The sequence below is a fragment of the Geotrypetes seraphini genome, chromosome 15, assembly GCF_902459505.1.
Source record: "Geotrypetes seraphini chromosome 15, aGeoSer1.1, whole genome shotgun sequence".
NCBI classification, from domain to species: Eukaryota; Metazoa; Chordata; class Amphibia; order Gymnophiona; family Dermophiidae; genus Geotrypetes; species Geotrypetes seraphini.
Window position 1 is genome coordinate 34,894,879 of NC_047098.1, and position 27,300 is coordinate 34,922,178.

A 27,300-nucleotide genomic window follows, 5' to 3' on the forward strand; every position below is an offset into this window, starting at 1 on the left:
TTTTCATTTGTTTTAGTTATATACTACAGACTCCTAGCACGAGTACTAACATCTTTATCACCTCAACAGAACCTCTTCAGAAAATACACTATCCTCTGCATTATACAAAAGCACAGGAAAAAAACTGAACCTAAATGAATGTGACACGAGATGTTTAAATCATTTATCTCCCCCTTTTACAAAACCGTAACAGTTCCGACGTGCTAAAGTTTTGTAAAAGGGGATCTGCTACACTGGATGGACCTAATGCTTGATGTTATTGAAAGAGTATAAGAATACAGCTCTCAGATGTTGTTTACTTTTTTATTTGACTGATTACATCCTTTGCTTTTTCAGGGAGTGAGCATTTCTCCAGCCACAGACTCTGTGTGTGTGTGTGGGGGGGGGGGGGTGGAAGGAGTGGGTATCCCTCCTGCTGGCCAACTTGTGGTGGGGTACAGGGATTCCCTGCTGCGGCTGCTCAGTTTAGCGACCACATCCATTTGAAATGTAGGCCAGCATTTTGTTGGCCTACATTTCAGGTGCCTATCACGGCCCTAGGGAGACACCTAGGGCTGCTTAAGCTTGCCTAAGGCCACTTCTGGGCAAAACCACGCCCAGCCTTGGGCGAGCTTAAGCATCCCTAGGCGCCTCCCTGCAATAGACACATACAGTGTAGGCGGCCTGCCTTGGATTGTCTTTTTTAGAAAATGTGCGTCTTGATTGGCTGGTTAGATAAGAACATAAGAATTGCCGCTGCTGGGTCAGACCAGTGGTCCATCGTGCCCAGCAGTCCGCTCACATGGTGGCCCTAAGGTCAAAGACCAGTGCCCTGAGTCTAGCCTTACCTCCATAAGTTCTGGTTCAGCAGGAACTTGTCTAACTTTGTCTTGAATCCCTGGAGGGTGTTTCCCCCTATAACAGCCTCCGGAAGAGCGTTCCAGTTTTCCACCACTCTCTGGGTGAAGAAGAACTTCCTTACGTTTGTACGGAATCTATCCCCTTTTAACTTTAGAGAGTGCCCTCTCGTTCTCTCTACCTTGGAGAGGGTGAACAACCTGTCTATCTACTAAGTCTATTCCTTTCATTATCTTGAATGTTTCGATCATGTCCCCTCTGCCTCCTCCTTTCAAGGGAGAAGAGGCCCAGTTTCTCTAATCTCTTACTGTAAGGCAACTCCTCCAGTCTCTTAACCATTTTAGTCGCTCTTCATTTAGTGAAGGAATAACTTAATGGTTAATGCAGTAGCCTGAGAACCAGAGGAACTGGGTTTGACTCCCACTGAAGCTCCTTTTGACTCTGGGCAAGTCATTTAACCCTTCACTGTCCCAAGTACAAAATAAGAACCTGTATTTAATATGTAAGCCACTTTGATTGTAACCACAGAAAGGCATTGTTTCGAATCCCATCCCCTTTCCCCTACTATATTACTATGTTGTATCAGAGATATTTTCAGTCACACAGAACATAACACTATGTTAGGCAAGCTTCTGTCTTCTACAGGATAGAAATTAACAGAGCAAAAGCTTGTTACCACATACTTACACATCAGTGAAGAGCACAGGGGAATCGGATCGGTATGACTGCACATCCTGCATAGCATTCCATTCGTTGACCGAAGCCTGGTCAGAGTTAATGTGACTCTCATAGTAACTCACCCAGGTGAGGAACAGGCTCCCTGGATAATAATTATGAAGCCTAGCCACCTCACAGGCTTTGTGCAAACTCTGCAAAGCAGACCTGAAAGAACGAACTTGGGGTCAGCTGAAATCTTACCACTGAACCCAGGATGGCTAAAATATCATATGACATCTCGGCATCAGGACTACAGAGGTAGTGTAGACCAGTGTTTCTCAACTTCTTCAAGCCAAGTACCCCCCTATGCCTAACAAATATCAACTGAGTACCACTGTCCAAGCTCTGTCCCTTACTCCACCCCCATAATAATACTGTGCTTACCCAAAAATAAGCCCTAGCTTGATTTTCAGGGTAGGTCTTAATATAAGCCCTACCCCCGAAAATAAGTCCTAGTTGCTAGCAGCAGCGCTTCCTCCCCCCGACCCTTCCATCTGAACTCCAACCGCGAAATACCTGGTAACAAACGGCAGGGTCGACAGCACAGGCTGCATCTCAGCCTTCTCACGCTGGGTGTTCTGTGCTGCGTTGATGACATCATCAGTGATGTGGCAGAAGAACGCTCGGGCATGAGAAGGCCATGATACAGCCTGTACTGCTGACGCTGCTGTTTATTACCATGTATTTCGGTCTCATGGTCGGGGTTTGGATGGAAGTGAGAGATGAAAGGGTCAGTGGTGGGGGGGGGTTGCACGGCAGCAGAGAGGATGGGAGGGATAGAAAGATGCTGCATGGGGGATGGGAGGAAGGAAGGGCTAGAAGCTTCAAGGGTTCTGCTGCACAAGAGATGGGAGGGAGGATAGAAGCTGCAAGGGTTCTGCTGCACAAGGAGAGGGATAGAAGCTTCAAGAGTTCTGCTGCACAAGGGGATGGGAGGGACGGATAGAAAGATACTGCACAAGGGGATGGGTGAGAGGGGAGGAAAGATGCTGCACATGTGGGGAGAGAAAGGAAATAGGAAGAATTGGGGTAGAGGAGAGGAAGGGAGAGATTATTATTGTATAAAATAAGAGCTACCCAGGAAATAAGACCTAGGGCTTTTTTGGGCCCAAAATTAATATAAGAGTGTCTTATTTTCGGGGAAACACGGTAGTACTGTAATGCAATATTTTCTATCCATTTTTCATATACACACAATATAATCTTATTAATACATAAAGGTAACTACAAAATTAAAAAAAACCACAAAGCACACTGTTCGCAGAGAAAATGTTAATTATCATTTATATTCATTTTTTTCCCAAAGAGGTCAAGGCAGATGATTTTAAAATATGCAATGTCACCTCGGTAACCTCGGTAATAACTATAGAAAAATAGACAAATATAGTGCAAAATATAGACAGCAGATATATATTCTCAAAACTGACACATTTTGATCACTAAATTGAAAATAAAATCATTTTTCCAACCTTAGTTGTCTGGTAATTTCATGAGTCTCTGGTTGCACTTCCTTCTGACTGTGCATCCAATATTTATTTCTTTCTGCTTCCTGCATGCTTCCTCTCCTCCAGACCTCATTCCATTCCCCAACAAACATCTCTTTCTGTCCCTCCATGAATCCAACTTTTCTTCCTCTCTCCTCCACTCCCATTGGCAACATGTCTCACTCTCTCTCTCTGTCCATCTGTCTTGAGAGATCCAGGCATCTCTCCCACCCCCTCTACTGCTACATCCAACATTTCTTCCTCTCTCATCCCCCGGATCATGTGAAGCATTTTTCACCACTGCCCACCAGCCCCATGCCCATTTCTCCTTCTATCACCCCTCTCTAACACCAGGCCACATCTCTCCCTCCATCACTATGTCCAACATTCCTCCCCCTGGCAACCCCTTCAATCTGTCCCTCTCCACCACCATATCCAACATTTCTCCCTCTCATCCTTCTATTCCCCATGTATCTCTACCTCATTCCTCTCTCTCTCTCTCTGCCCTATTTTCCTTTCTTCCTTTCCCCATGTGCACCATCTCTTTCCCTTTCACTCAAACACTCATGTCCAACAATTCTCCCTTTCTATTCCCTCCCTCCCTTGTGTCTCAAGTTCATGTCCTCTCCCTTCCTTCTGTGTTCTGAGTTTGTGCTAACCTCTCTGCCTTCCAGCATTTGTCCTAAAATCGTGCCTCTCCTATGTCCCAACACGCACCTCCCTCCCCCTTCTCCCTTTGTCCCACGATCATGCCCTCTCTCTCCCTTACTTGCTTGCAGGGCTGCACTCGCTTCTTTCATGGCTGCCAGATGGGCTCCTCCTTCCTGCCTTCACTTGCACGTTTGCAGGCAGATGCAGGCAGCAGCTCTTTTATGCTGTACTTAGCTGACCTACAAGCTTTCCCTTGGACATCAGCTCTGACGTTGGAGAGAAGGCTTTCAGGTCAGCCACTGCAGCATGCAAAGAGCCATTGCCACGTTCCTGCAACAAGAGCCTGGAAGGAGGTAAATGGGATTCCCTGCTGAACCAGAAGGCTTCCCTCTGATGTCAGCTCTGACATCGTAGGGAAGCCTTCTGGGTCGGCTTTGGCAGAGGGGGATGGGAAGGAATTAAGTCATGGTATCCCTGGTGTCGGCTTCTTTCAGCCATTAAGAAGGAAGGTGGGGGGGGCAGGAGAACCATGCAGTAGGTACCCCCATAAAGTGGCTGCATACCCCTATGGGCATGCGTACCATGTGCTGAGAAACACTGGATTAGACAATATGAACATTTAACTTCATGACTGCACTCTTATTCCTAGCAATCACACAGCTTTTACCAGAGTGGTTCCTACCATTTACAACAGACAAGTTTACAGGTTAGAAAATTAAGAAAGAATTATTGCAAAGAGCCTTACCACATGGCCTGTACAGAAACAGGCTTAAAGATGTGTACTCTGTTATCTGTTGACACGCTGAATCCACTGCAACATGAGCATAAAGTAGGTTAGATCTGATCCTGTAAAAGTTTTTAGCACATTATATTTGCCTATCCTGCACCTACTAGCTGGAACAACTAAAAACTTACTTTTTTGTTAAATAACTCTCTGTCCAGAACTCTGCTTTGGAGTTTTTCTCTTCTGTTGTGTTTTGGATTACTGTATTGTTTTCCCCTCATCCTTCCCTTTATCTAGCCCTGGTATGTATGATAATAATTGTTTGCTTATTCCTTTTCATAGGTACTATAGTTAACTTGTGAGCCCATTGGGACAGAGAGGGAAGTTACTCAAAATACCCGATTAGACTTTTCTCCATTGTATAAATCAAATTTAATTTGTTTTTGTACACTGCTTCAAAGCCAGTGTAATGATTTAGCATTATATAAACACTGCATTAAATTAAATGACTAGCTCATATCTTCTCAGCCAGACTGGTTGAAAACTGAACTTTCTACAAACTCCTATTACTCATGACATCAACAGGTAAGATTTGATTTCAAAACTAACTAACTAGCTAACTTTTGGCAGTTAAGAACATACAAATTGTCATACTAGGACAGACTGAAGGTCCATCAAGCCCAGTTTCCAACAGTGGCCAACCCAGGTCCCAAGTGCCCAGTTAGAAACCCAAATAGTAGCAACACTCCAGAGCTGAGATTGTGATGTCATAAAACCTTATTCCATCAGTGCCTAAGATCCAACCTCATCAGTGAGGTTACAATAGCTTCACTGTCTAATACAGTGGTTCCCAAACCTGTCCTGGACAACCCCCAGGCCAGTCGGGTTTTCAAGATAGCCCTAATGAATATGCATGGAGAAGATCTGCATTCCTGGCATCTCCATTTTATGCAAATCTCTGTCATGCATATTCATTAGGGCTATCTTGAAAACCCGACTGGCCTGGGGGTCCTCCAGGACAGGTTTGGGAACCACTGGTCTAATACATGGCTCATATAAGAATTGCCATACTGGGACAGATCGAAGGTCCATCAAGCCCAGTATCCTGATTCCAACCGTGGTCAATCCAAGTCCCAAGTACAATTATTTTATACCAACAGAAAGACAGACTGTGGCAAAATGAAACAGCAGCACAAACAAAAATCTCCAAAATTGTATCATAATCAAGAGCATGGAATGGTGACTTGTATCATTAAATGTCACATATGTTAATCACAGTGAAGCAAATAAAGACCATCAAGTCTATTTAGCCTCTCCATTTCCCTACTTTCTACAATGTTAAAGACCTTACTTGACCTATTACCCTTTCATTGAAAAAATCATGTTTCTTTTAAGTCTTCGCAAAACAAAAAAAAAAGCAGATGAGTTCAAATAAAAGTAGTAGATCAGTCCAAATAAAGTCTGATTTATTAATATTGATGACCCGACATGGCCACATTTCACTCACAGATTGTGTCAGGTGTAGTGAAAAGTTTTTACTGCTATTTATGAATACGTATTTATAGTCTGGGAAGAAGAGTCATTTTCATATACAGTAATTGAAAAGAAAGTTTGTATTTAAAAGACCATTTGCATAACATACTAGTACCTAGCAAAACCCCAAATAGTAGCGACTTGGATTGGCCACCGTGGTGATGATGGGCTACTATGCTAGATGGACCATTGGTCTGACCCAAAAAGGTTATTCTTATGTTAAGATCGATGAGGAGGCTGGCCATATGGAAATCTCAAAATTAAGTTGATGTTTTGAGTGTAGCCACTGAGGTCTTAGAAATTTTTTTTTAAATACAGTGGTACCTTGGTTTACGAGTGCACCAGTTTGCGAGTGTTTTGCAAGACGAGCAAAACATTCGCAAACTTGATGCCTCGTAAACTGAGCTTGCCTCGCTGTACGAGTGCCCCCCCCCACGATCAGGCATCCCCCCCGCTCGCGTTGCCCCCCTTCACCGCGATCCTACTTCCCCCCCCCACGATCCGGCATCCCCCCCGCTCGCGTTGCCCCCCTCCACCGCGATCCTACTTCCCCCCCCCCGAGCAGTCAATGACACCCTTTACCCGACTTGGCACCAGTGCCGGTGCCCGAAGAACCTCCCTGTTCTGGCACGGCTGGGCGGTGCGTCGGAGATCCTCCTTCTTCTGGTCTGGACTGGGCTGGACTGGCTTTGAGCATTTGTGCATGCTCAAAGCCTTCTGGTTTCACTCTCAATCTCGGAGAGAGCGAGACCGGAAGGCTTTGAGCATGCGCATATGCTCAAAGCCAGTCCAGCCCAGCCCAGCCCAGAAAAAGGAGGATCTCCGACGCACCGCCCAGCCGCGCCAGAAGAGGGAGGTTCTTCGGGCACCGGCACTGGTGCCAAGTCGGGTAAAGGGTGTCATTGACTGCTCGGGAGGGGGGAAAGTAGGATCGCGGTGGAGGGGGGCAACGCGAGCGGGGGGGGGGGCGCTCGTACAGCGAGGCAAGCTCGGTTTACGAGGCATCAAGTTTGCGAATGTTTTGCTCATCTTGCAAAACACTCGCAAACTGGTGCACTCGTAAACCAAGGTACCACTGTATTTAAAAAAAAATTTCTAAGACCTCAGTGGCTACACTCAAAGCATACAACTGTTCCACGAGATGAAGCTCTATATGACAAAATGGAATACACAATAGAGAATGACACGGTGACAAAATTCATTACCGTTCCCGTCCCTGCGGATAACTTCAGGAAACCATCTTCATGTCATTCTTTAAAGAGAGAGGGAAGAATCAGAGTATGAATGGCCACAACCACTGACCCGCAAGCTTTGCTTTGAAGAATGCTGGTGTAGAAGGACAGAGGATGAAATAGACACTAGAAAATGACATGGGATTATTTTCCGCGGTTATCTGCGGGGACGGGAACGGTGATGAATTTTGTCACCGTGTCATTCTCTAATATACAACACCTCGTAACACAATTTAATTAGTATGAAAAGCAAATGCCTTACCCATCACCATCAAGGTGGATTAGCGTGTCACTCCAGAGGGGAAGCACAAGTCCCATGGTGCAGGAACTGCTGCAGACATAAGATTTGCAAATTGAGTCATAACCATAGTACTCACATTTTCTTCTGTAGACTGAAGAGCCAGCCAATCTCTCTTAAGTACCACAATCTCATAATTTAGTGTAATGTAATTTTTAATACATCTTTCATTTGTAATTATTTTACTTTAATAGTTTTTGGGGGGAGTGTGGTGGGGGATTTTCAAACTATCCACATTAGGACAAAGTCTGCAGATAATTGTAAGTCATAAACTTTGCACAAATTTTCAAGCATTCCTATACTATTGCTTTGAAACGTGCCATGGAAATTTGCATCTGTCTTTTCTGTGGTCCTTTCTGCAGATGAGCAAAAATAGACTTCATTAGTCCCTGAAAGTGTATGTATTGTATACATAGTCAAGCCCTTACTTCTCTCCAAATGCAAAAATGCAAAGATGGCAAATGAATAGAGAATATGGGGGAATAATGCAAAACTGGGCAAAGAGAGAGAGTGAAACAAGGACTGAGAAGCAGTAGACATTCCGGCACTCCTGAAGAATAAGTTTCTAATTCTGAATGTACCCCTCCATTGATTTTTGAGATTTGAATTCATTTACAGAATTGTGCTCGACTGCTCTTTAAGCACATAGCCCCTCAAGGAACTTTACAATAAAGATTAAAATAAAATAAAAACACCATAAAGGACATAAAATTAACAAAAACACAAAGCAAGCAACCAAATTGTTCCAAACGTTGTTGCAGCGACTAAGGGCTAGATTCACTAAGCAAACCGATCATGTACCGATCGGTTTGTGACCCCCTTTGCGACCCGATTTTACTCCAGCCCGATTCACTTACCTCTCCTCCGATCTGATTCCGATCCGTGCATGCAAATGAGGGGAATGGCATGCAAAGTAAGCAGGGATGCGATCCAGTACAGAAATCTTGCAAACCGACTGGGCTGGCCGATCAACAGAAGAAGCAACTGCGCATGTGTCGGGCTCGCACACTAGCGATTCGTGAGATCGGAGAGGGGCGTTCCTCCGATTGCCCTCATTTTAATTTTTTTTGTTTTGTAAATTCGTTGGGCCTGTACGGATCGGCCACGCAAAGGAGGTTAGTGAATCTAGCCTATAATCCTATTTTTGTGCCCTGCGCCAATTCTGTGCTGAAACTTGAAACTTATCTCAGGTCACTCGCTTGCTTAAATTAGTGATTGCCCATTTTGAGTAGAGGAGTAGCTTAGTGGTTAGTGCAGTGGCCTGACACCCTGGGGAACTGGGCTTGTTTAATAAAAGTACATTCTACATTGTCCAAAAATCTAACTCTAGCTGATTCACTATTGACCTAAGAGTTAATTTCTATGCCATGGTCAGCAGAAGCTGTGGCTCTGAATATACACATTTAGCTGTGATTGGTACTATCTATATCAGAGGTAGGGAGCTCCGGTCCTCGAGAGCCATATTCCAGTCGGGTTTTCAGGATTTCTCCAATGAATATGCACTGAAAGCAGTGCATGCAAATAGATCTCATGCATATTCATTGGGGAAATCCTAAAACCCCAACTGGAATACGGCTCTCGAGGACCGGCGTTCCCTACCCCTGATCTATATAGTGTAGTCTGTGGCTATAATCAACTGAATATTGCCAATTATTAGTAGAATTAGGTAGAACGCTCGCACTCCACTCCAGCATCATCCAGATAACTCTGAGGCACATCTAAGAATTTTCTGCAATAGAGTGCTGCTGAAAATTCAGAGATAGGGCCTGCACAGAGCACTTTATCTGGATAACACCTGCTACTATCACAGTAGGTGCTTTTGAATAATCAAGCTACATATAATAGAAACGCAATACAATTCTAATAGCAAGGCAACAGAAAAACTAGGACTGGCATATAACAACATCATAGTACACCAAGGGCTAACAATGGCAACAGTAGCCAAGAAAAAGGAGGGGGAGGGATGGAAAAGAGAAAGGTCCAATTTTATGCTTAGATAAGCAGCTTTTGACTGAGCACATCTATGCCGTTACTGCTCTTTAACTAGATAGAGGACAGCAACACCTACTCTACTCTTCCCAGGGGCCAAGAGTATGAGTGTGTGTTGGGGTGGGGGGTAAAGGACTCAGCCAAAGGCGATACATTTTCACATTTATTTTCTCTTGACTAGCTGTGATGTGCTAATGGAAAGAAAAAGGATTTTAAAAAAATGCCAACAGTGACACAGCTATTTTTAGCATTCCATTTCTGCAAGCACTTATTACAGCTCCTCAGCAACAAGTTGCGACCCTGGTTATAAATACTATAGGTTCCCATGCCAGAGCAACAGTCTACAAAATACAGAACTTGACCAAGAAAGCTAAAAAAAGACTGGGTCTCTGCTCTGTGACATTGAGTGCAGGCAGATCCATGGTCAGAAACAGCCTGCCTTCATGAATGTGATATGGAGACTGGAAGATATTAAAAATACCTTGTTATAAAAATTTAGTTAGATATTTTTAGCGGTTCCCTTTTTATTGCAATTTGCACTTCTGGTCAGGCCAGTTGGGGGAATTCCATTGCAGGAACTAGCTACAGTACAGATGGTCATAAGACATCAACCAATTACATGCCTTTACTAAGGTGCTTCTTATTTCTGTAAGAGGGTGTAATGTGCAATGTATTGAAATCATGCTTACTCACTGGAGAGGTGAAACACGGACATTCAAAACCTCTTGTATTTGTAGTACATGTTGCCAATAGCAACCATCTCTGCCCCTACTCCTCTCTCATTCCATCTGGTCAAAACAACTAATTCTGGAACCGCAAAATCATTTGGAGAGCCATCTGTTCGGCAGTGCCAACAAACTTCTCCTCAAAGGTAGTCTGATAACAAGTAGCTTACTTTCTCACCTTCAGATATGCATATCTGTAGCCAAAATTAAGTTTTACTACCCTTTATTGAAAGTCAAATACAAAGTATATTTTTTAATATGCTCTGATTTCCTGCCCTGTTTTAAATGGGCAAATCTGTCTCTCCTCATATGAAACAGAACTGCCGCTGGATGCAAAAACTCTTAAGCGTATGCTAAATGTTTGGCTCAGATCCCCTGGTAGTGATCTTCCTAATGTACATGCAAAGACTCAAATTTATTTTTAACAGAAGAAAAAAATAGGCAGTCTGTTAGCTAAATAAAATTTATCTTCAGCTCTACCAGGATCCAGCTGAGTGGGTACGCAGAACTCCTGTCTAGATTATGGATTCTTTCACAGGAAATTAACAGGGCAATATGAGTTCATCTCAGAAAAGAGAAGTTGGCAATTATGGGATACTAAAGATTATTGCAATTATTCGATTGTAAAACAGACTCCAGCTGTTAGTACAGGGAGGTTTTGCTATATTTCTTAGAGGGCCTTCTATCATCTACAACGAATATGCCAAGCTTCCAAATGGAGAAGAGAGATAAGAAATTACCCTACCGCTATGCTTCTGAACAACTTTCTCAGTTATAGGAAGGAGACTGTAATAAGGGATCCAATAAAACTGCAATATTTGGGAGAAATACTTCATTGAGAGAAGAGACTTCAGGTCACAATAATAATAAATAGTAAAACCTGATATTTCATAGTTATGTTAAATAATTATGTTTTATAGCACACACAGAATAAAACTGATTAGTAAATAATGTAGTGGATTTAAGAGAAGGCTTAGGAGTAGGGCACACATGCCAAACTGCGGGATCCTGCTGCAGTTTTCACACTTTTGGGGCCATAGGAGTGGTCTTAGGTGAATGAGCCAATCAGAGAAGCCCCTCCCAGTGCATCCCAGGATGCACCTGGAAGGGGAAGGGGAAGGCCTGCCATTCTGAAGAGGCGGGCCTAGTGGCAGGAAGGAGTGGGCATCCCTCCTGCAGAATTTTTATATAAAAAGGTATGGGGTTGGGGGGGAGGTGTCGGGGGGAGTTGTCAGGGGTTCATGGGGGCCCTAATGGCAGAAGGGAGTGGGCATCTCTCCTGCCACTCTTTAATTTAAAGGTTTGGGAGGTTTCCAGGTTGCCTAGGCAGGAGAGAGCAGACTTCCTTCCTGTTGATTTTTCTTTTTAATAGTTTGGGGGTGTGGGCTATTGTTAGAGGGGAGGGTGGGGGGTCCTGGCACAACTTTTTTCTTTTTTTAATGGGCATAGATGTGCATGAATAAATGCATGCATATCTGTGCACATTAAAAAAAACAAAACTGCTCTTCCTGTCCCGAACAGCTGAGCAGCAGGAGGCCGCTTCAGGGCTTCCCCTAACAGCTCTGTGAATGTCAGTCACTTTCTCCAGTGACTGATCAGATGGAATTACGATGGAACTCCGAGGAACTCATTTGCATGCAAAATTGTTTGATCGTCAATCACCATTTTCAGATCGGATTTTTACTGGCCCCACAGCGACTCACTGGATTTTAACGACAATTTTAGAGTATCCAGGCCACAGAAATATGATGGCAGATAAAGGTCAAATGGCCCATCGAGTCTGCCCGTTTGCTGGGTCCATTAACTCCTCCTTACCTTAAGAGATTCCACATGCCTGTCCCATGCTTTCTTGAATTCAGACAGTCTTTGTTTCTACCACCTCTACTGGGAGACTATTACACACATCTATTATCCTTTCTGTAAAAAAGTGTTTCTTTAGGCTACTCCTGAGCCTATCACCTCTTTAACTTCATCCCATGCCCTCTCAAGGTGGCCTGAAGACCAAAAATCATAAAGGTAACCAAAGCTGGGACAAATACTGGAGCACGATAAAAACAAAGAATTATGATGATAACTATGAAAAAGAATGGGACAGCACAAAAAAAAAGGATAAATGTTGATGTGCTGAAGAGAAAACTGAAGACACAGCTTCTCAGATCTGCAGAAAACGAAGAACTGATGGTCCTTTGAGTTGACATCAGGCCGAAAGGCACCAACACAAACGGGGTATTGCCTAAAGAATTTAAAGCGACAGTGCACTTTATAGTGTCCATACTGGGTTCTGAGGATGACATCACCCACATATAAGAATATTAGCTTGCTTTTCCTTGGAGAAGACATGTTCTAGTTGAGTAAAAAGTTTTGAAAATTGTTCCCCCCCCATCTGGTATCTTTATGGAAACTCAATTTGTGGCTACATGGGCAAATGCAAGTAGTGTGTTCTAGTTTATGGCACAGGGATTACTTCTTGTGGGATTGTTAAAATTATTCATTTTAAGGAGATAACAGTGTAGCCACAATGTTAGTTCACTTAAATGCGCAGAAAATTATGTTTTTTTAAAATAACTTCTAAGGCAAAACTAAAATACATGCAAGCTTTTTGTGCTGAAATCCACAGCCTGCACAATTTGGCAAGTTTTTTCTGGTTCTAATACAAAGATAAGATCAGAATGCTCTATGTTCACTTTCCACAATCCTTGAAAGTCAGCTCTGATCATTTAAATATATAAATAAATAAAATCATGCCAACTGTGAAAGCAACAGTGTGAGAAACAATGTACGTTGTCAAGGACATTACAACGTTAACAAAAACATTTTTTCTGCATCACCACAATTCCATGCCACTTCTAGGGGCTAATAAATCAAGTTCCCAAGTTCTTACAAAAGGAGTCGGAGCTTTTATCTAAATTGCACCCCTAAGAGCTTTCTAATCATTACACCTCAATCATGCATTGACTCTGGAGAAAAAGAGAGTGTGCAGCTAGAAGCAAGACTCTCTCATGACATCAAGTCATGGGCTGCAAATATTTTCCTCAGCAACTAGACATGTCTAATAAGAAAATTCAGGATCCTGCTTTTAGCATATACCAGAGGTAGGCAATTACGGTCCTTGAGAGCCACAGGCAGGTCAGGTTTTCAGGATATCCAGAATGAATATGCATGAGGACTGGAATTGCCTACCCCTGGTTTAAGCAATTATGCTAAAAGGCAGAAAGAAGCAATAACTCCAACTATTTTAGTATTTCTGTTCTCTAGATACCTGTCATGGCAAGGGAAATCCATTCCTAGCACCACGCTTTCTTCTGTGTCTTGTCTGCCATTGGTTGATACCACCACCATGTACCTTGTACGGTTCATATACGTACTTTCCAGTCTCACAGCCTAAAATAGAACCCAAACACACTGCAGGTTTAACAGCAAAGAAGTGGAAAGGAATGTTTGCAAAACTATTTAAAATCATACCAATGAATTTAGGAGGAACATTCATTCAAACAGGAAAAGAAAAGTCACCACCTACACTAGTGGTCTCAAACTTGTGGCCCAGAGGCCACATGCGGCCCGCCAGGTACTATTTTGAGACCCTTGCTATGTTTATCATAATCACAAAAGTAAAATAAAACAGTATCTTGATCATATGTCTCTAGCTATAAATTACAATATTATTATTAAGACTTAGTCAAAAGAAAAGATTTATAAGCTATAAAGAGTTTTACCTCATGCAAAATTGTCATTTCTTTAATAAGACATTAATTATTTTTTTCTGAGGCCCTCCAAGTACTTACAAATCCAAAATGTGGCCCTGCAAAGGTTTGAGTTTGAGACCACTGACCTACACCAAGTGAAATGGCTCTACTAGGAGAGAATCCCAAAGATAAGTACTAGTAAATAATCAGGATGGTTTTGTTTCTTCATTAAGAAATTCTGAGTAAAACAAAATACTGTTATGCAAATTCTTTGAACTTCTAAATTAAAAAAAAAATATATTTTCAAGAATTTGCAAATTGTCTGTAAGTTTTACACAGCCTAAATTAAGCCAGCGCCTCCTTAAAATTACTTCCTTTAAAGCAGAACAGCCACAGGTTACACAAAAAATTGGTAAAAACAAACATTTTGTTGATGTAACACTGCAACAATTCCAGCAAACATAGGGGAGTCACCACAGGAAGTGCACAACAGGAGCTTCAAAGTCCTCTCTCTGGACACTGCTTTTCTGAGTTTATTACAAAGGAGTAGCCTAATGGTTAGTGCAGTGGACTCAGATCCTGGAGAACTGGGTTCGAGTCCCACTGCAGTTCCTTGTGATCCTGGGCAAGTCACCTAACACTACATTGCACCAGGTACAAAAAAAAAAAAGACAAAAGACTGTGAGCCCACTAGAGAAAAGTACCTGCATATACTATATATAGCACTGTGTATGTCTAGTAGCGCTATAGAAATGATAACTAGTAGTAGTAGGAATGTGCTAATAAAATTACTGGGCAAGCTGTACAGGGAAATAAGATTCAGTAATATCTGAGCACTTCCTCAGGTTGGAGATCTAGATCCATGTAAAATTTTTATTTATTTACTGACTATGGGCAAATATGATAGGTAGCAAGTTTTTGAGTAAGGAAATTTCCCTGGTTAAACACTAACACTTTCCAAGGAGGATGGCAATTTTGAGAGATCTCCTTCCAGCAGGAATCAGGTTAGCCCTGAAGCTTGGACTAGGGGACAGGGCCTAGAGTTAAGGGAACCTTCAGCCCAATCAAAGAAGAAGTGCGACTTAGCAATTTGCTGGGAAGCAAGGGAGGGAGATGGAGCTAGTGAATTTCCATTGAAGCATATCAAACTATATCTGGGGCAGAGAGGAAATGGAGCAGATTGCCTGAAGTCTTTCCTCACCCCTGAGGAAAAGAGTGAGTGTATAGAGGTGGACCATGTGAAGGAAAAGCCCACTTACCCTGTGATTAGGAGGAGATAGACATTTTAGAAGCAGGTCCTTGGAACTCAAGGTATTTAACAACATATGTACTTAGGGAGGGCACAGCAAGTGGCTTTGAAGTAGTTTACTACAGTATTGCAGTGGGTGATTGTTCCCCTTTATCAGAATAAATTCTCACAAGATACAGAGGCAGTTTGAAGAGAGGATAAAACAAGGCCTGAAAGCCTGTTTAGAATTATAGCCCTATCGACTGATGTTATATATTTTTTCTCTTTTTGTTTTTTTGTGAGAAGCTTTCATTATTTAACAAAGAGATAGACAATGTTTTCTTCCTGTGTACAGCTAATACCGCTAGAATGCAGGAATGGTCTGTGTGACAGAAGTCTCAATGGCAGGATTGTTCTACACAGTTTGAAGGCAGTCAAGCCCCAATTTAAAGAGATATTTTCCCTCCTTTTCCTGCTTTGGAGGTGCTTGACTGCTTGTTGAATAGGAAACACCAGGACTGAGTGATGCAATAAAATTTAAACGGAGATGTATTTTTCTTTTCACTATCTTTTGGAACTTGCTGGATTAGGAGTCTGGGACCTTTGAAGGCAGTATGTCATATTTAAACGAGACTTTTGTAGTAATCTGTTGTAGCCAAGGACAATTTGTTAGTAAAAGAACTGGTTGCAAAGTTGAAGCAGGAAGACTCTTAAGAAACCCAGCTAATTTTTCTTTTCTTTTTGATTTTCAACTCTCCTAGAGCTAAAGAACTATGGTATATCAGGTGATTGAAACAGGAGAACAGGACCCCATCATGGCACTCCTATGAAATAAATGCAGTTCAGGAAAGCAGCCAGAATGAGAAATAAGCATATTATTTTCTCTTTTGGGTGAGAAACTGAACACTGTGTAAACTTTTGCCAAATCCAGGAATCATGTTCTTTTTTGCCTTTCATTGGAGTTAACAGGTGTTGGCCCAGCCCAGGTGCAAAAGCTATACCTAGCTGTGAAACATGTTTTATGTAGCAGTGACATAACAAATGCTCAAAGCACAGAAACCCTGAAACGCATCTGAAAAGGGGACCTATTAAAATATATAAAATTTCTGGGTCAGGCTGTGGATTTCCAATTTCAATTTATTCTGGGCTAGTTAATCATCATTTTGTAGTTCTAATGAAAGAGATAATCGGTCCTGAGTGAATGATCCAGCAGCTCAGGAAAGCTAAATTTTACACCAGTTATTGTTGTGTTGCCTGACCAGCAGCCGAGTATGGTTCTGGCTAATATAGAAAACACAGGGTCCGATTTGAGAATGATCACTTCTTGGACTATTGGCTGAGACTTAATGCTGGTGAATTTTGAAGAACGACACCCTGCCACCTGACTCCACAATGGTCTGTATTTTAAAGGGTGGATAACACACTTAGAAGAAAGAAGCTGGTTCACGATCTGGTTTTCCCTTTCTGGGAACTCTGAAGTCTCAATGCATGGTTGAGACGATGGTAAAGGATGAGGGATTTAGATTTGTTAGGAACTGTGCAACCTTCTGGGAAAGGGGGAGCTTAACCAGGATGGAACCAGGCTGCTGGTACTAAGAGCAGCTTTTAAACTAAGACAGGGGAAGCCGACAGTTCCCCAGGAGTGGATGGTTTGGCTTGAAGGATACTATTGAAACAGGATATTTAGGGAGTCCTAATAGAGAGGTCAGGTGGCAGGAAATACTTTTAAACCCAATAGGAGGAAATATTTTTTCACTCAGAGAATAGTTAAGCTTTGCCAGAGGATGTGGTAAGAGCAGTTAATGTAGCTGGTTTTAAAAATGGTTTGGACATTTTCCTGGAGGAAAAGTCCATAATCTCCTATTGAGACAGATATGGGGGAAGCTACTGCTTACCCTGGATTGGTAGCATGGTAGGGTTGGAAGTGGAGGGTTAAGAGTGTCACTATGCTTTTTAATTACTGTAGCAGCCTCCTACACTTTATCTTTGAAGAAATTCCTTCCATAGCATGGCAAAACATTGGCAAGCTCCTCTTGCACATCATATCTGAGGTAAGCAGCCCAGAGCCAGCCTGCATTGAAGAAACTCTCATGCCTTATTAAAATTATCACAGGATGTCTGGGCCATGAATTTTCAGCACACCTTTCATTTTCCCATTTCTTAACTTAGTTACTTAAGTGAGATCATCTGCAAACTCCCCAATACTGCACACATTTTGCAAGTACATTCCACTAACAGCTAAGCAGTTATGCAGGATGTGAGCATTATATTCTGAAAAGTATTTCTCTCAAAAGACTCTGGTGTCTGAGCTTCTCTCCCTGTGGGAAGGAATTAGTCTTAAAATTTTTCACCCTTTTGAGAGCAGATTGCCATGGATGAGGAAGAAGCTGCTGTTTCTTTAATCCAAGAGCATTTTGAACTCTATCTATAGGGACAAACACTTTATTTATTTATTTTTAAAATTTCTATACTGTTCTTTTCCAAAACAGTTTACAAAAAGTTACATATATAAAATAAATGACAGAAAGAGGTGGTGAGGAGGAAGCTCAGAAACATCTTTAGGATGGAGACTGTAGGAAGCGCCTGGACCCTATTCAGGGACACCCTGCAGGAAGCACAAAGAATGTACGTCCCCAGTTTCAGGAAAGGCTGCAAGAACAAGCGGTCAAAGGACCCGGTTTGGATGTCAACTGAAGTAAAGAGGGCAATAAATGACAAAAAAGTATCCTTCCGGAGATGGAAAAAGGACCCAACGGAGGAAAATCACCAGGCACACAGGAAATGCCAAAAGGAATGCCACTGAGAGGTTAGAAAAGCAAAAGGGGAATACGAGGAGGGGCTGGACAGGGAGGCAAAAAACTTCAAGGCATTCTTCAGTTACGTAAAGGGGAAGCGACCAGCGAGAGAGGAGGTGGGACCGTTGGATGATGGGGATAGGAAGGGAGTGATTAAGGAGGATAAAGAGGTAGCTGAGAGGTTGAACACGTTCTTCTCGTCGGTTTTCACGAGTGAAGACACATCTAATATACCGGACTCAGAGGAGCTCATGAGTGGGGAACAGGCCGAAAAATTGGAGCACATAGAGGTAAGTAAGGAGGATGTCCTCAAACAGATAGACAGGTTAAAATGTGGCAAATCACCGGGCCCGGACGGGATCCACCCAAGGGTTCTGAAGGAATTAAGACAAGAAATAGCGGGCACAATCCAGCATGTTTGCAACCTATCCTTGAAAACTGGAGAGGTACCAGAGGACTGGAAATTGGCGAATGTCACACCTATCTTCAAGAAGGGATCAAGGGGTGACCCCGGGAACTACAGGCCGGCAGTGTTCCCGCTAAGGTGCGCTGGCCTGCGCGCGCGCACAAAATATTACATCGCAGCGCAAAGTTTCTCTTCACAGCGCACACACGCGTCGCAAAGGTAAGGGGAGGTAAGGTAAGGGGACGCATTGGGGGGATTGCACTTCCCCACAATTGCCATGCTTCGGTTCCTCTTCTTCCTTCCTTCCTCCCCCCCCCCCCCCCCCCGCGGGACCCTGCGGCACCATCAACTCTTACTCCCTCTAATGTCGGCCCTGCAGCTCCAGACTTCCTCGCACCTTCTCCCCTCCCCCTTTGGATCGCTATTATTTTAAATGTTATAGCCGCGGAGCTGTATCCATCAGTGGAGATGTCTAACCTCGGCCTGCCCCGGAACTCTTACTGCAACAGTGACTTCCTGTTCCTGCCTAGATGGGCGGCTGCTGCAGTAAGAGTTCCGGGGCAGGCCGAGGTTAGACATCTCCACTGATGGATACAGCTCCGCGGCTATAACATTTAAAATAATAGCGATCCAAAGGGGGAGGGGAGAAGGTGCGAGGAAGTCTGGAGCTGCAGGGCCGACATTAGAGGGAGTAAGAGTTGATGGTGCCGCAGGGTCCCGCGGGGGGGGGGGGGAGGAAGGAAGGAAGAAGAGGAACCGAAGCATGGCAAGCTGCAGAGCTGCAGGGAAGAGTGCAGGGAAGAGTGTTGCGGTACCCAGCTGGAGGGAGAAGGAAGATGAGGGAGGGAATTAAAGGAGATGCCAGGGCTTGGAGCATAGGAGGAAGGTATGCCAGTCTAAGGGAAAAGGAAGGGGGAGATGTGAGAGCATGGAGGGGGAACGAAAGATGGAAGAAAAGGAAAGGAGAGAGATGCCAGAGAATCAGGGAAGGGGAGATACCAGACTATGAGGAGAGGTGTGGGAGAGGGAAGGCGAGGAGAGAGATGCCAGACCAATGGGGTGAAAGGAGAGATGGAAGGGGGAGGCATACAGTTTCTGGAAGGGGCATAGAAGGAGAGAAGATGCCATATAGGGGAAGAGAGACGGCAGACAGTGAATGGAAGGAAGAGAGTTACAAGAAGATGAGGAAAGGAGAAACCACAGAAGACAAAGGTAGAAAAAAATTTCTATTTATTTATTGCTTTAGGAGACATGTGTCACTGTTTCTGTGAAGCATTGTATGCAGAGTCCAGCTTCTTGCTGGTTCAATTTAACCTTTGTCTATGTATTTTTATTTTATCCCCCCTTTTACAAAACTGTGAAGCGTTTTTAGCACCAGCCTTGGTGGTAGCAGCTCTGATGCTCAGAATTTTATGAGCATCAGAGCTGTTACCTCCGTAGCTAAAATCCACACTACAGTTTTGTAAAAGAGGGAGGGGTTAGTTTGTGATTACATATTCCTTACTAGGCGAAGGTGTTTTCTGTGTTCTGTGTGTTCGAAAGACATGGTTTTCTGTTAGGATTGACGGTGTAGGATTGATCTGTGCTGGTCTGGCTTGTTTAGTTTTACAATGGGTGTATTGATGTACTGCTCACTGCAATATGTAAGATGCTGCCTTTTCCTAGGTACTCATGTGTGACGTGTGGTTTGTTACTAAAAATCATGTTTTTCTTACAGATGGGGGGGGGTGCCAAAAAATGATGGGCCCCGGATGTTACATATGCTAGGTACGCCACTGTATGTAAAGATACCAGAAAGCTGGCGTAGCAAAAACTTCTAAGTTTTGAGTATTTAACCCTCCCACAATCTCACGGGCACTCGTTTCAAGTTTATTGAGATTTTGATTTAAACGCAATATCAAATATTTTCAATGCGTATAACAAAAATAAATTTGGGGAAATAAATAAAACCATTTGAACCAGTGTTCCCGCTAAGCTGCGCTGGCGTGCGCTGGCGCACAAAATATTACATCGCAGCGCACACGTTTCTCGTCACAGCGCACGATCGGAAGAGGCGTACGGCAGATGGCAGGGCGGCGAGAGGAGAATCGGGCGAGTTGGCTCGTAACTTGCTGGCGCCCGATATTTTTGGCTCACGGTGAAAAAAGTTTGCTCACAACACCCGCCCGCTTAGAGGGAACACTGCAGGCCGGTGAGCCTGACTTCAATTATAGGGAAAATGGTGGAAGCTATGATCAAGGACGGCATTTGCGAACACATCGAGAGGAATGGCCTACTGAGAACTAGCCAGCACGGATTCTGTAAGGGAAGGTCGTGCCTAACGAACCTTCTGTACTTCTTTGAGGGAATAAGCAGTCAGGTGGACAATGGGGAACCCATAGACATCATTTACCTCGATTTTCAAAAGGCTTTCAACAAGGTGCCACATGAAAGGCTGCTTAGGAAGCTGTGGAACCACGGGGTGGGAGGGGATGTGCACAGATGGATCAAGCACTGGTTGTCGGGTAGACTGCAGAGGGTCGGAGTAAAGGGCCAATATTCTGACTGGCGGGGAGTCACGAGCGGTGTGCCACAGGGATCGGTGCTGGGGCCGTTACTCTTCAATATATTTATCAATGACCTGGAAAAGGAGGCAAAGTGCGAGGTTATAAAATTTGCAGACGATACCAAACTGTGCGGCAGAGTTAGGTCCAGGGAAGAGTGTGAGGACCTGCAAAGGGACCTGGACAAGCTGGAAGACTGGGCAAACAAATGGCAAATGCGCTTTAACGTGGAAAAATGCAAGGTCATGCATATAGGGAAAAAGAACCCGTTGTTCAACTACAAATTGGGGGGGGGGGCATTGTTGGGAGATAGCAGACTAGAGAGAGACTTGGGTGTGCTGGTGGATGCATCACAGAAGCCATCTGCACAGTGCGCAGCAGCCTCAAAAAAAGCCAACAGGATGCTGGGCATCATAAAGAGGGGCATAACAACCAGGACGCGGGAAGTCATCATGCCATTGTATCGAGCGATGGTGCGTCCACATCTGGAATACTGCGTTCAGTATTGGTCGCTGCACCTCAAGAAAGACATGGCGGTACTTGAGAGAGTCCAAAGGAGAGCAACGAAACTGGTAAAAGGGCTGGAACACTGCCCATACGCTGAGAGGTTGGATAGGCTGGGGCTCTTCTCTCTGGAAAAAAGGAGGCTCAGGGGAGATATGATAGAGACCTTCAAGATCATGAGGGGCATAGAGAGGGTGGATAGGGACAGATTCTTCAGACTGAGGGGGACAACAGGTACGAGGGGGCATTCGGAGAAACTGAGGGAGATAGGTTCAAAACAAATGCAAGGAAGTTTTTCTTCACCCAAAGGGTCATGAACACTTGGAATGCGCTACCGGAGGAAGTGATCAGGCAGAGTAGGGTACATGGATTCAAACAGGGATTGGACGGATTCCTGATGGATAAAGGGATCGTGGGATACTGAGAGAGGTGCTGGGATGTAACACAAGTATAGAAAGCTAACCAGGTAATAAGTATAGAAAGCCAACCAGGTCGTGCATGGGCAAGACCAGAGGGTGAGGACTTTGATGGGAAGATAGGACTTTAATGAGAAACCAAGGTGGCAAGGGGCCCCTTCTGGTGATTCAGACAGGTCGTGACCTGTTTGGGCCGCCCCGGGAGCGGACTGCTGGGCAGGATGGACCTATGGTCTGACCCGGCGGAGGCACTGCTTATGTTCTTATGTTCATAAGAAACTGACTTCTTGCTTATCCTGTTTACAGTTCCCTTTGGCTCTCAAACTTTTCGTTTCGTGCAAAACTCAAAAGCTCAAAACAAAAGACTATAAGCTTTTGATTACAAAATACTCATTCAACTGCACATGCTTTTCATCAAAAATCACACAATACAACCAGTGATCTAGTGAAGAGAATGTAACACAAATTACTGCTTTTTTAAAAATTGTCTTATGAGACCATAAAGGCTTTGACTGTGCTACCAAAGAGCAATGCAAAGTGTTGCATTTCATCTGCTGGTCAGAAAGCCGTTGGCCAAGTGATAATGATGGGCAGAAAACATCTCTATGCTGTACAAGCTACGATAGCAGAACTCGGGAACTGGACATGTTTCAACTGCAAATTTTTTATAGCTGTTATAGACATCCCCAAACTTTTCAAGTTCATATACAAAAACATCATTCTTTCAATTGACGAACTATTTTAAAAATCATAAAATGGGCCATTGAAAGAAATGTCAGATCATTTCTCTATATGAATTGTATTATATGCTGTTTAAGATTGTATTTAGGACATGATTTTTAACACATTCTGTTAACTACTCTTAGCGTGTTAAGTGAGATTGAAAAAGTGGGACATAAATGTAAAATTTTAATTAGAACAAATGAGTCATCCCCAGAGGAGAGCAACGCATTTGATAAAAGGTATAGAAAACCTTTCATACACTGAGACTGGAGAAACCGGGGCTCTTTTCCCTGGAGAATTAGAGGGGATATGATAGAGATTTACAAGATCATGAAGGGCATAGAGAAAGTGGAGAGGGACAGATTCTTCAAACTTTCGAAAACTACAAGAACGAGAGGGCATTCGGAAAAGCTGAAAGGGGACAGATTCAAAACCAATACTAGGAAGTTTTTCTTCACCCAACGGATGGTGGACACCTGGAATGATCTTCCAGAGGGCTTGATAGGACAGAGTACGGTAATATGGTTCAAGAAGGGATTGGATAATTTTCTGAAAGAAAAGGGGATAGAGGGGTATAGATAGAGGACTACTACACAGGTCCTGGACCTGTTGGGCCGCTGCGCGAGCGGACCGCTGGGCGCGATGGACCTCTGGTCTGGTCCAGCAGAGGCACTTCTTATGTTCTCTCATTCAAATGTGTGCCGAGGTGCTGCTGACCAATGGCAATACAGTTAAGAAACCATACAGCACTTCACCTATATAGTGATATGACAACACATGGAAATTATTTAGTGCTCCTATGTATAATATCAATCATCATACCAAAGCTTTCAGGCAAAGGGACTGAATGACTACCATCATGCTAGAACAAAGCAACGGTACATTAAATTATAGTTCATGATTATAAATATATTTCTAAAAATGATACAAAAGTCGTGATACATTCTATGTCATCTCTCCTGACATGGTATGTACCAACTTGCTCTTGTGCTACTACACGCTAATAGACAAGGTGCTGTTTTGGCAGTAGCTCCTCTGTTAGGAAACCTCAATTAAATACTGTAATTATGTAATAAGTGTAAGCCATGGAGTGTGTGGTATTACCGTGACTCCATCACCTGCTACTTCTGTACATGTGGCTGGCCCATTAGCTATCATGCCTCCTCATGTCTTAGTGCCTAATTTTAGGCTGTGTAAGAATGCCCTATTTAGTTCAGCTTCTCATCTTATCTGACTTGTTGCACATGTGTCCCAGGAGCTGATAGGTAAGTGAGGCCGCACAGGGAGAATTAAGAAACTGCTTTCTGCAGCACTACTACTGCAAACGCTGCAGAATCCTCAGGCAGTGACCCCGGCTGACATCCAGACCCAGACAGCACAAGAGATGAGAGAAGGGGGAGCAAGCATTTAAACCTTGAAACAAAGCCTGTACTGTTGCAATTATTCACAGTGCTGGGGCTGCTCAAATCTTGCAGAAACTGATTTTTGGGTTCTGTGGAACTAAGAAGGTAGGAAAATAATATTTCTAATACTAAGACACAAGACTGTTTAAGATGAACTGTGGGAACTGGGTTAAGACAGAACTTCAGGCCAAGATTTCTGACGTAAACAATTTCTCAGTACTTACGTAGGAACAAATTAAACTCTAAACTTTAAAAGTGTTGGCTTTTTGACAATATGTAAGTACATTTGGCTTAATAATACTGTCACACCTACCAGGCCACAAACTTAATCCTCATTTGTGAGTTCTTTCATATCCCCAGGGCACGGACATCTGTAAGCAAGTGTACTGCACACATGCATGACAATAACAGCACCAACACGATAGGTCCACGATGGAAGAAGAGGAATTGGATATAGTGGTGATCATGGAGAACCATGACTGGGATGTAGTTATACCAGACTATAATCTGTTCAGGAAAGACAGGGTAGGAAGAAAAGGAGAGGGGAGTAGCGTTAATGTTAAAGATCACATTAAAACCACACAATTGCAGGATCTGCAGGGCAAGGAAGAGGCCCTGTGGATCAATTTGGAAAGAGGGAATGGTGAATATATTTACATTGTGTGATATACAGGCCTCTTTCACAGACGGAAGAAGTAGATAGAGATTTAATAGTAGACATTCAGAATATATCTAAAAAAGGGGAAGTCTTGCTAATAGGTGATTTTAACATGCCGGATGTTGATTGGGGTATCTGTATTGCAGAGTCTTCTAGGAGTAGGGAGATCCTAGATTCTCTACAAGGACAACTGTTCCAGCAGTTGGTAATGGAACCCACGCAGGATGGGGTCATACTGGACTTAGTGCTTACAAATGAGGAAAATGTTTCTGATATTACAGTGGGTGATCATCTGGCATCCAGTTATCACTACATGGTAGGGTTTAATATTAAGATGGGTATAAAGACGGCTCATTCAAAAGCAAAGCGTTCTAGACTTTAAAAAAAATGAACTTTGTTCATATGGGGGTTTACGTCAAGGAATTGTCTGGGTGGGAACGTCTGAAAGGATTGCAAATGCGGTGGACAAAAATGAAAGGAGCGGTTATAAGGGTGACAAACCTTTTTGTGAGGCAAGTAAGTAAAAGTAAGAGGAAAAGAAGTAGACGCTTTGGTTCTCAAAAGTAGTAGCCGAGAAGGTAAGGAATAAGAGGTTAGCTTTCACAAATTACAAAAGATCGCAGAAAGAGGAAGACAGGCATAAATATCTGGCAAAGTTGAGAGAGGCTGGTCATGGGTAGTCAGGAAAGCAAAGATGCAAATGGAAGAAAAAATAGCTGACACGGTAAAACAGGGAGACAAGACATTTTTTTAGATACATTACTGATAGGAAGTGAAAAAGTGGCATTGTGAGACTAAAAGGTGAAGGGGAGGAATATGTAGAAGCGATAAAGAAAAGGCCGAATTGCTTAACAAATATTTCTGTTCTGTGTTCATGGCTGAAGTGCCAGGAGCGGGACCGCAGAAGACAAACATGAATAGGGATGCAGGAGTAATAGACCCTGATCGATTTTCAGAGGGTTGTGTTCGTGAGGAGCTAGCTAAAATAAAGGTAGACAAAGCGATGGGGCTGGATGGTTTCCATCCGAGGGTGCTGAAGGAACTTAGGGAAGTTCTGGTAGCTCCTCTGACTCACCTTTCCAATGAGTTAAGAGTCAGGAGTGGTACTGGAGGACTGGAGAAGGGCAGATGTGGTCCCTCTCCACAAAAGTGGAAGTAAGGAAGAAGTAGAACATTGAATTACAGGCCAATAAGTCTGAGGAAATACTTTTTTACAGAAAGGGTGGTAGAAGTGTGGAACAGTCTCCCGGAAGAAGTGGTGGAAACAGAGACTGAGTCTGAATTTCAGAGGGCCTGGGATAGGCAAGTGGGATCTCTCAGAGAGAAAAAGAGATAATGGTAACTATGGATAGGCAGACTAGAGGGGCCATTTGGCCTTTATCTGCCATCATGTTTCTAATCTTAGTAACGTACTGCACATTGGCATTCCTGCCCTCTTATTTTATTTTTTTATATTTGTGTATTGTTTTCTTTTAATATACTTTTGATTTTTAATATACATATATTAGTGTTTATCATTATGAAGTATATGTATGATGCTTTTTTTTCAGTTAGTGTTTATTGTCCCCTGAGGAAGGCAATGTGATATGGCCGAAACTAGGTAGACTTTGATCTCTTTTTGCTTGTTTTGTCCAATTTGTAACAGCCTTTGCACTGTCGCTCTGACCAGAAGAAGTCCTGGAATGGGTGATAAAATTCAAGCTTGTAGCTATCTCAAATTATGTCCAGCACCCACTGGTCTGAAGAAATCTGTGTCCATGTTTCCCAGAACTCTATGCAGGGGAGCTTGGAAGGCTGACCTGGTGTCATTGGGACTTCTCAGAATTGGCTGCTGAATGCGAGGCAGATTTCTGGTCTCTCCTGGAGCTACCAAACCTTTGTCTAGATCAGTGGTTCCCAAACCTGTCCTGGAGGACCCCCAGGCCAGTCGGGTTTTCAAGATAGCCCTAATGAATATGCATGACAGAGATTTGCATATAATGCAGATGCCAGGAATGCAGATTTGCTCCATGCATATTCATTAGGGCTATCTTGAAAACCCGACTGGCCTGGGGGTCCAACCACTGGTCTAGATCCTTGATAGGACCTTTGTGACAAGGATCCCATAGACCCATAATGCAGTCTTATGTAGCCATGAAAGGAACCATGATTGGAACTGCCTGATCCTCATTGTTTACTGTCTGGCAAATATTTAGGATAATGGTCCATTACACTTGTCATCAGGTTGTCCAGTCCTTTGCCAAAGAGCATTTGCCTCTTAAAGGGGTGTCTGCTTAAAGTTGCTTTAGATGCCAAATCTCCTGCCCACTGCCTAATCTAGAGCATTCTGTGGTCAGAGATTGTATAAACTAAGGCTTTACTCATAACTCTGAGCATATCGTAGATAGCATAAGCCACATAATCCACCCATGCCGGGACCACAGGGGGACAAATCACTTCCTCTGCGCTAGGATTCTGGCATAGCATTTTGTGGCAGGCTTGGATCACAAAATATACTGTGGCCAACTTAAGACCTAAAGCCAGCGCCTCAAATTGTCTTTTGAGGACCAAATCCACTCTGCAATCCTGTGCATCCTTCAGGATCACACCTCTTCACTAGGCAGTGAAGTCCATTTAGTAACCTGCGCTATCAGCGAATCCACTTTAGGTCGTGTAAACAATTGCTGAAATTCTAAAGTCATGGGATACAATTTTGTCATTGCCCTCGTGGCATGTCTCCAATGCTGTTATCATCCTGGTAATTTCTGTGTG

At 43.4% G+C, this 27,300-nt stretch overlaps 1 protein-coding gene across 4 annotated transcripts in view; it reads right to left on the reverse strand.

Annotated features, from left to right (window-relative positions):
• The window catches only part of SSH2 (slingshot protein phosphatase 2), a 279,823-nt gene that overhangs the window by 59,773 nt on the left and 192,750 nt on the right, over positions 1 to 27,300 (reverse strand). For 3 of the 4 annotated variants that reach the window (XM_033921735.1, XM_033921731.1, XM_033921734.1), the window contains 4 exons: positions 13,450 to 13,571; positions 7,441 to 7,509; positions 4,435 to 4,500; positions 1,525 to 1,719 (listed from right to left, as the gene is read on the reverse strand). In XM_033921735.1, coding sequence (XP_033777626.1) covers positions 1,525 to 1,719; positions 4,435 to 4,500; positions 7,441 to 7,509; positions 13,450 to 13,571 — 452 coding nt within the window. The remainder of the gene's footprint in view (positions 1 to 1,524; positions 1,720 to 4,434; positions 4,501 to 7,440; positions 7,510 to 13,449; positions 13,572 to 27,300) is intronic. The other variant, XM_033921733.1, reaches the window with a different exon arrangement.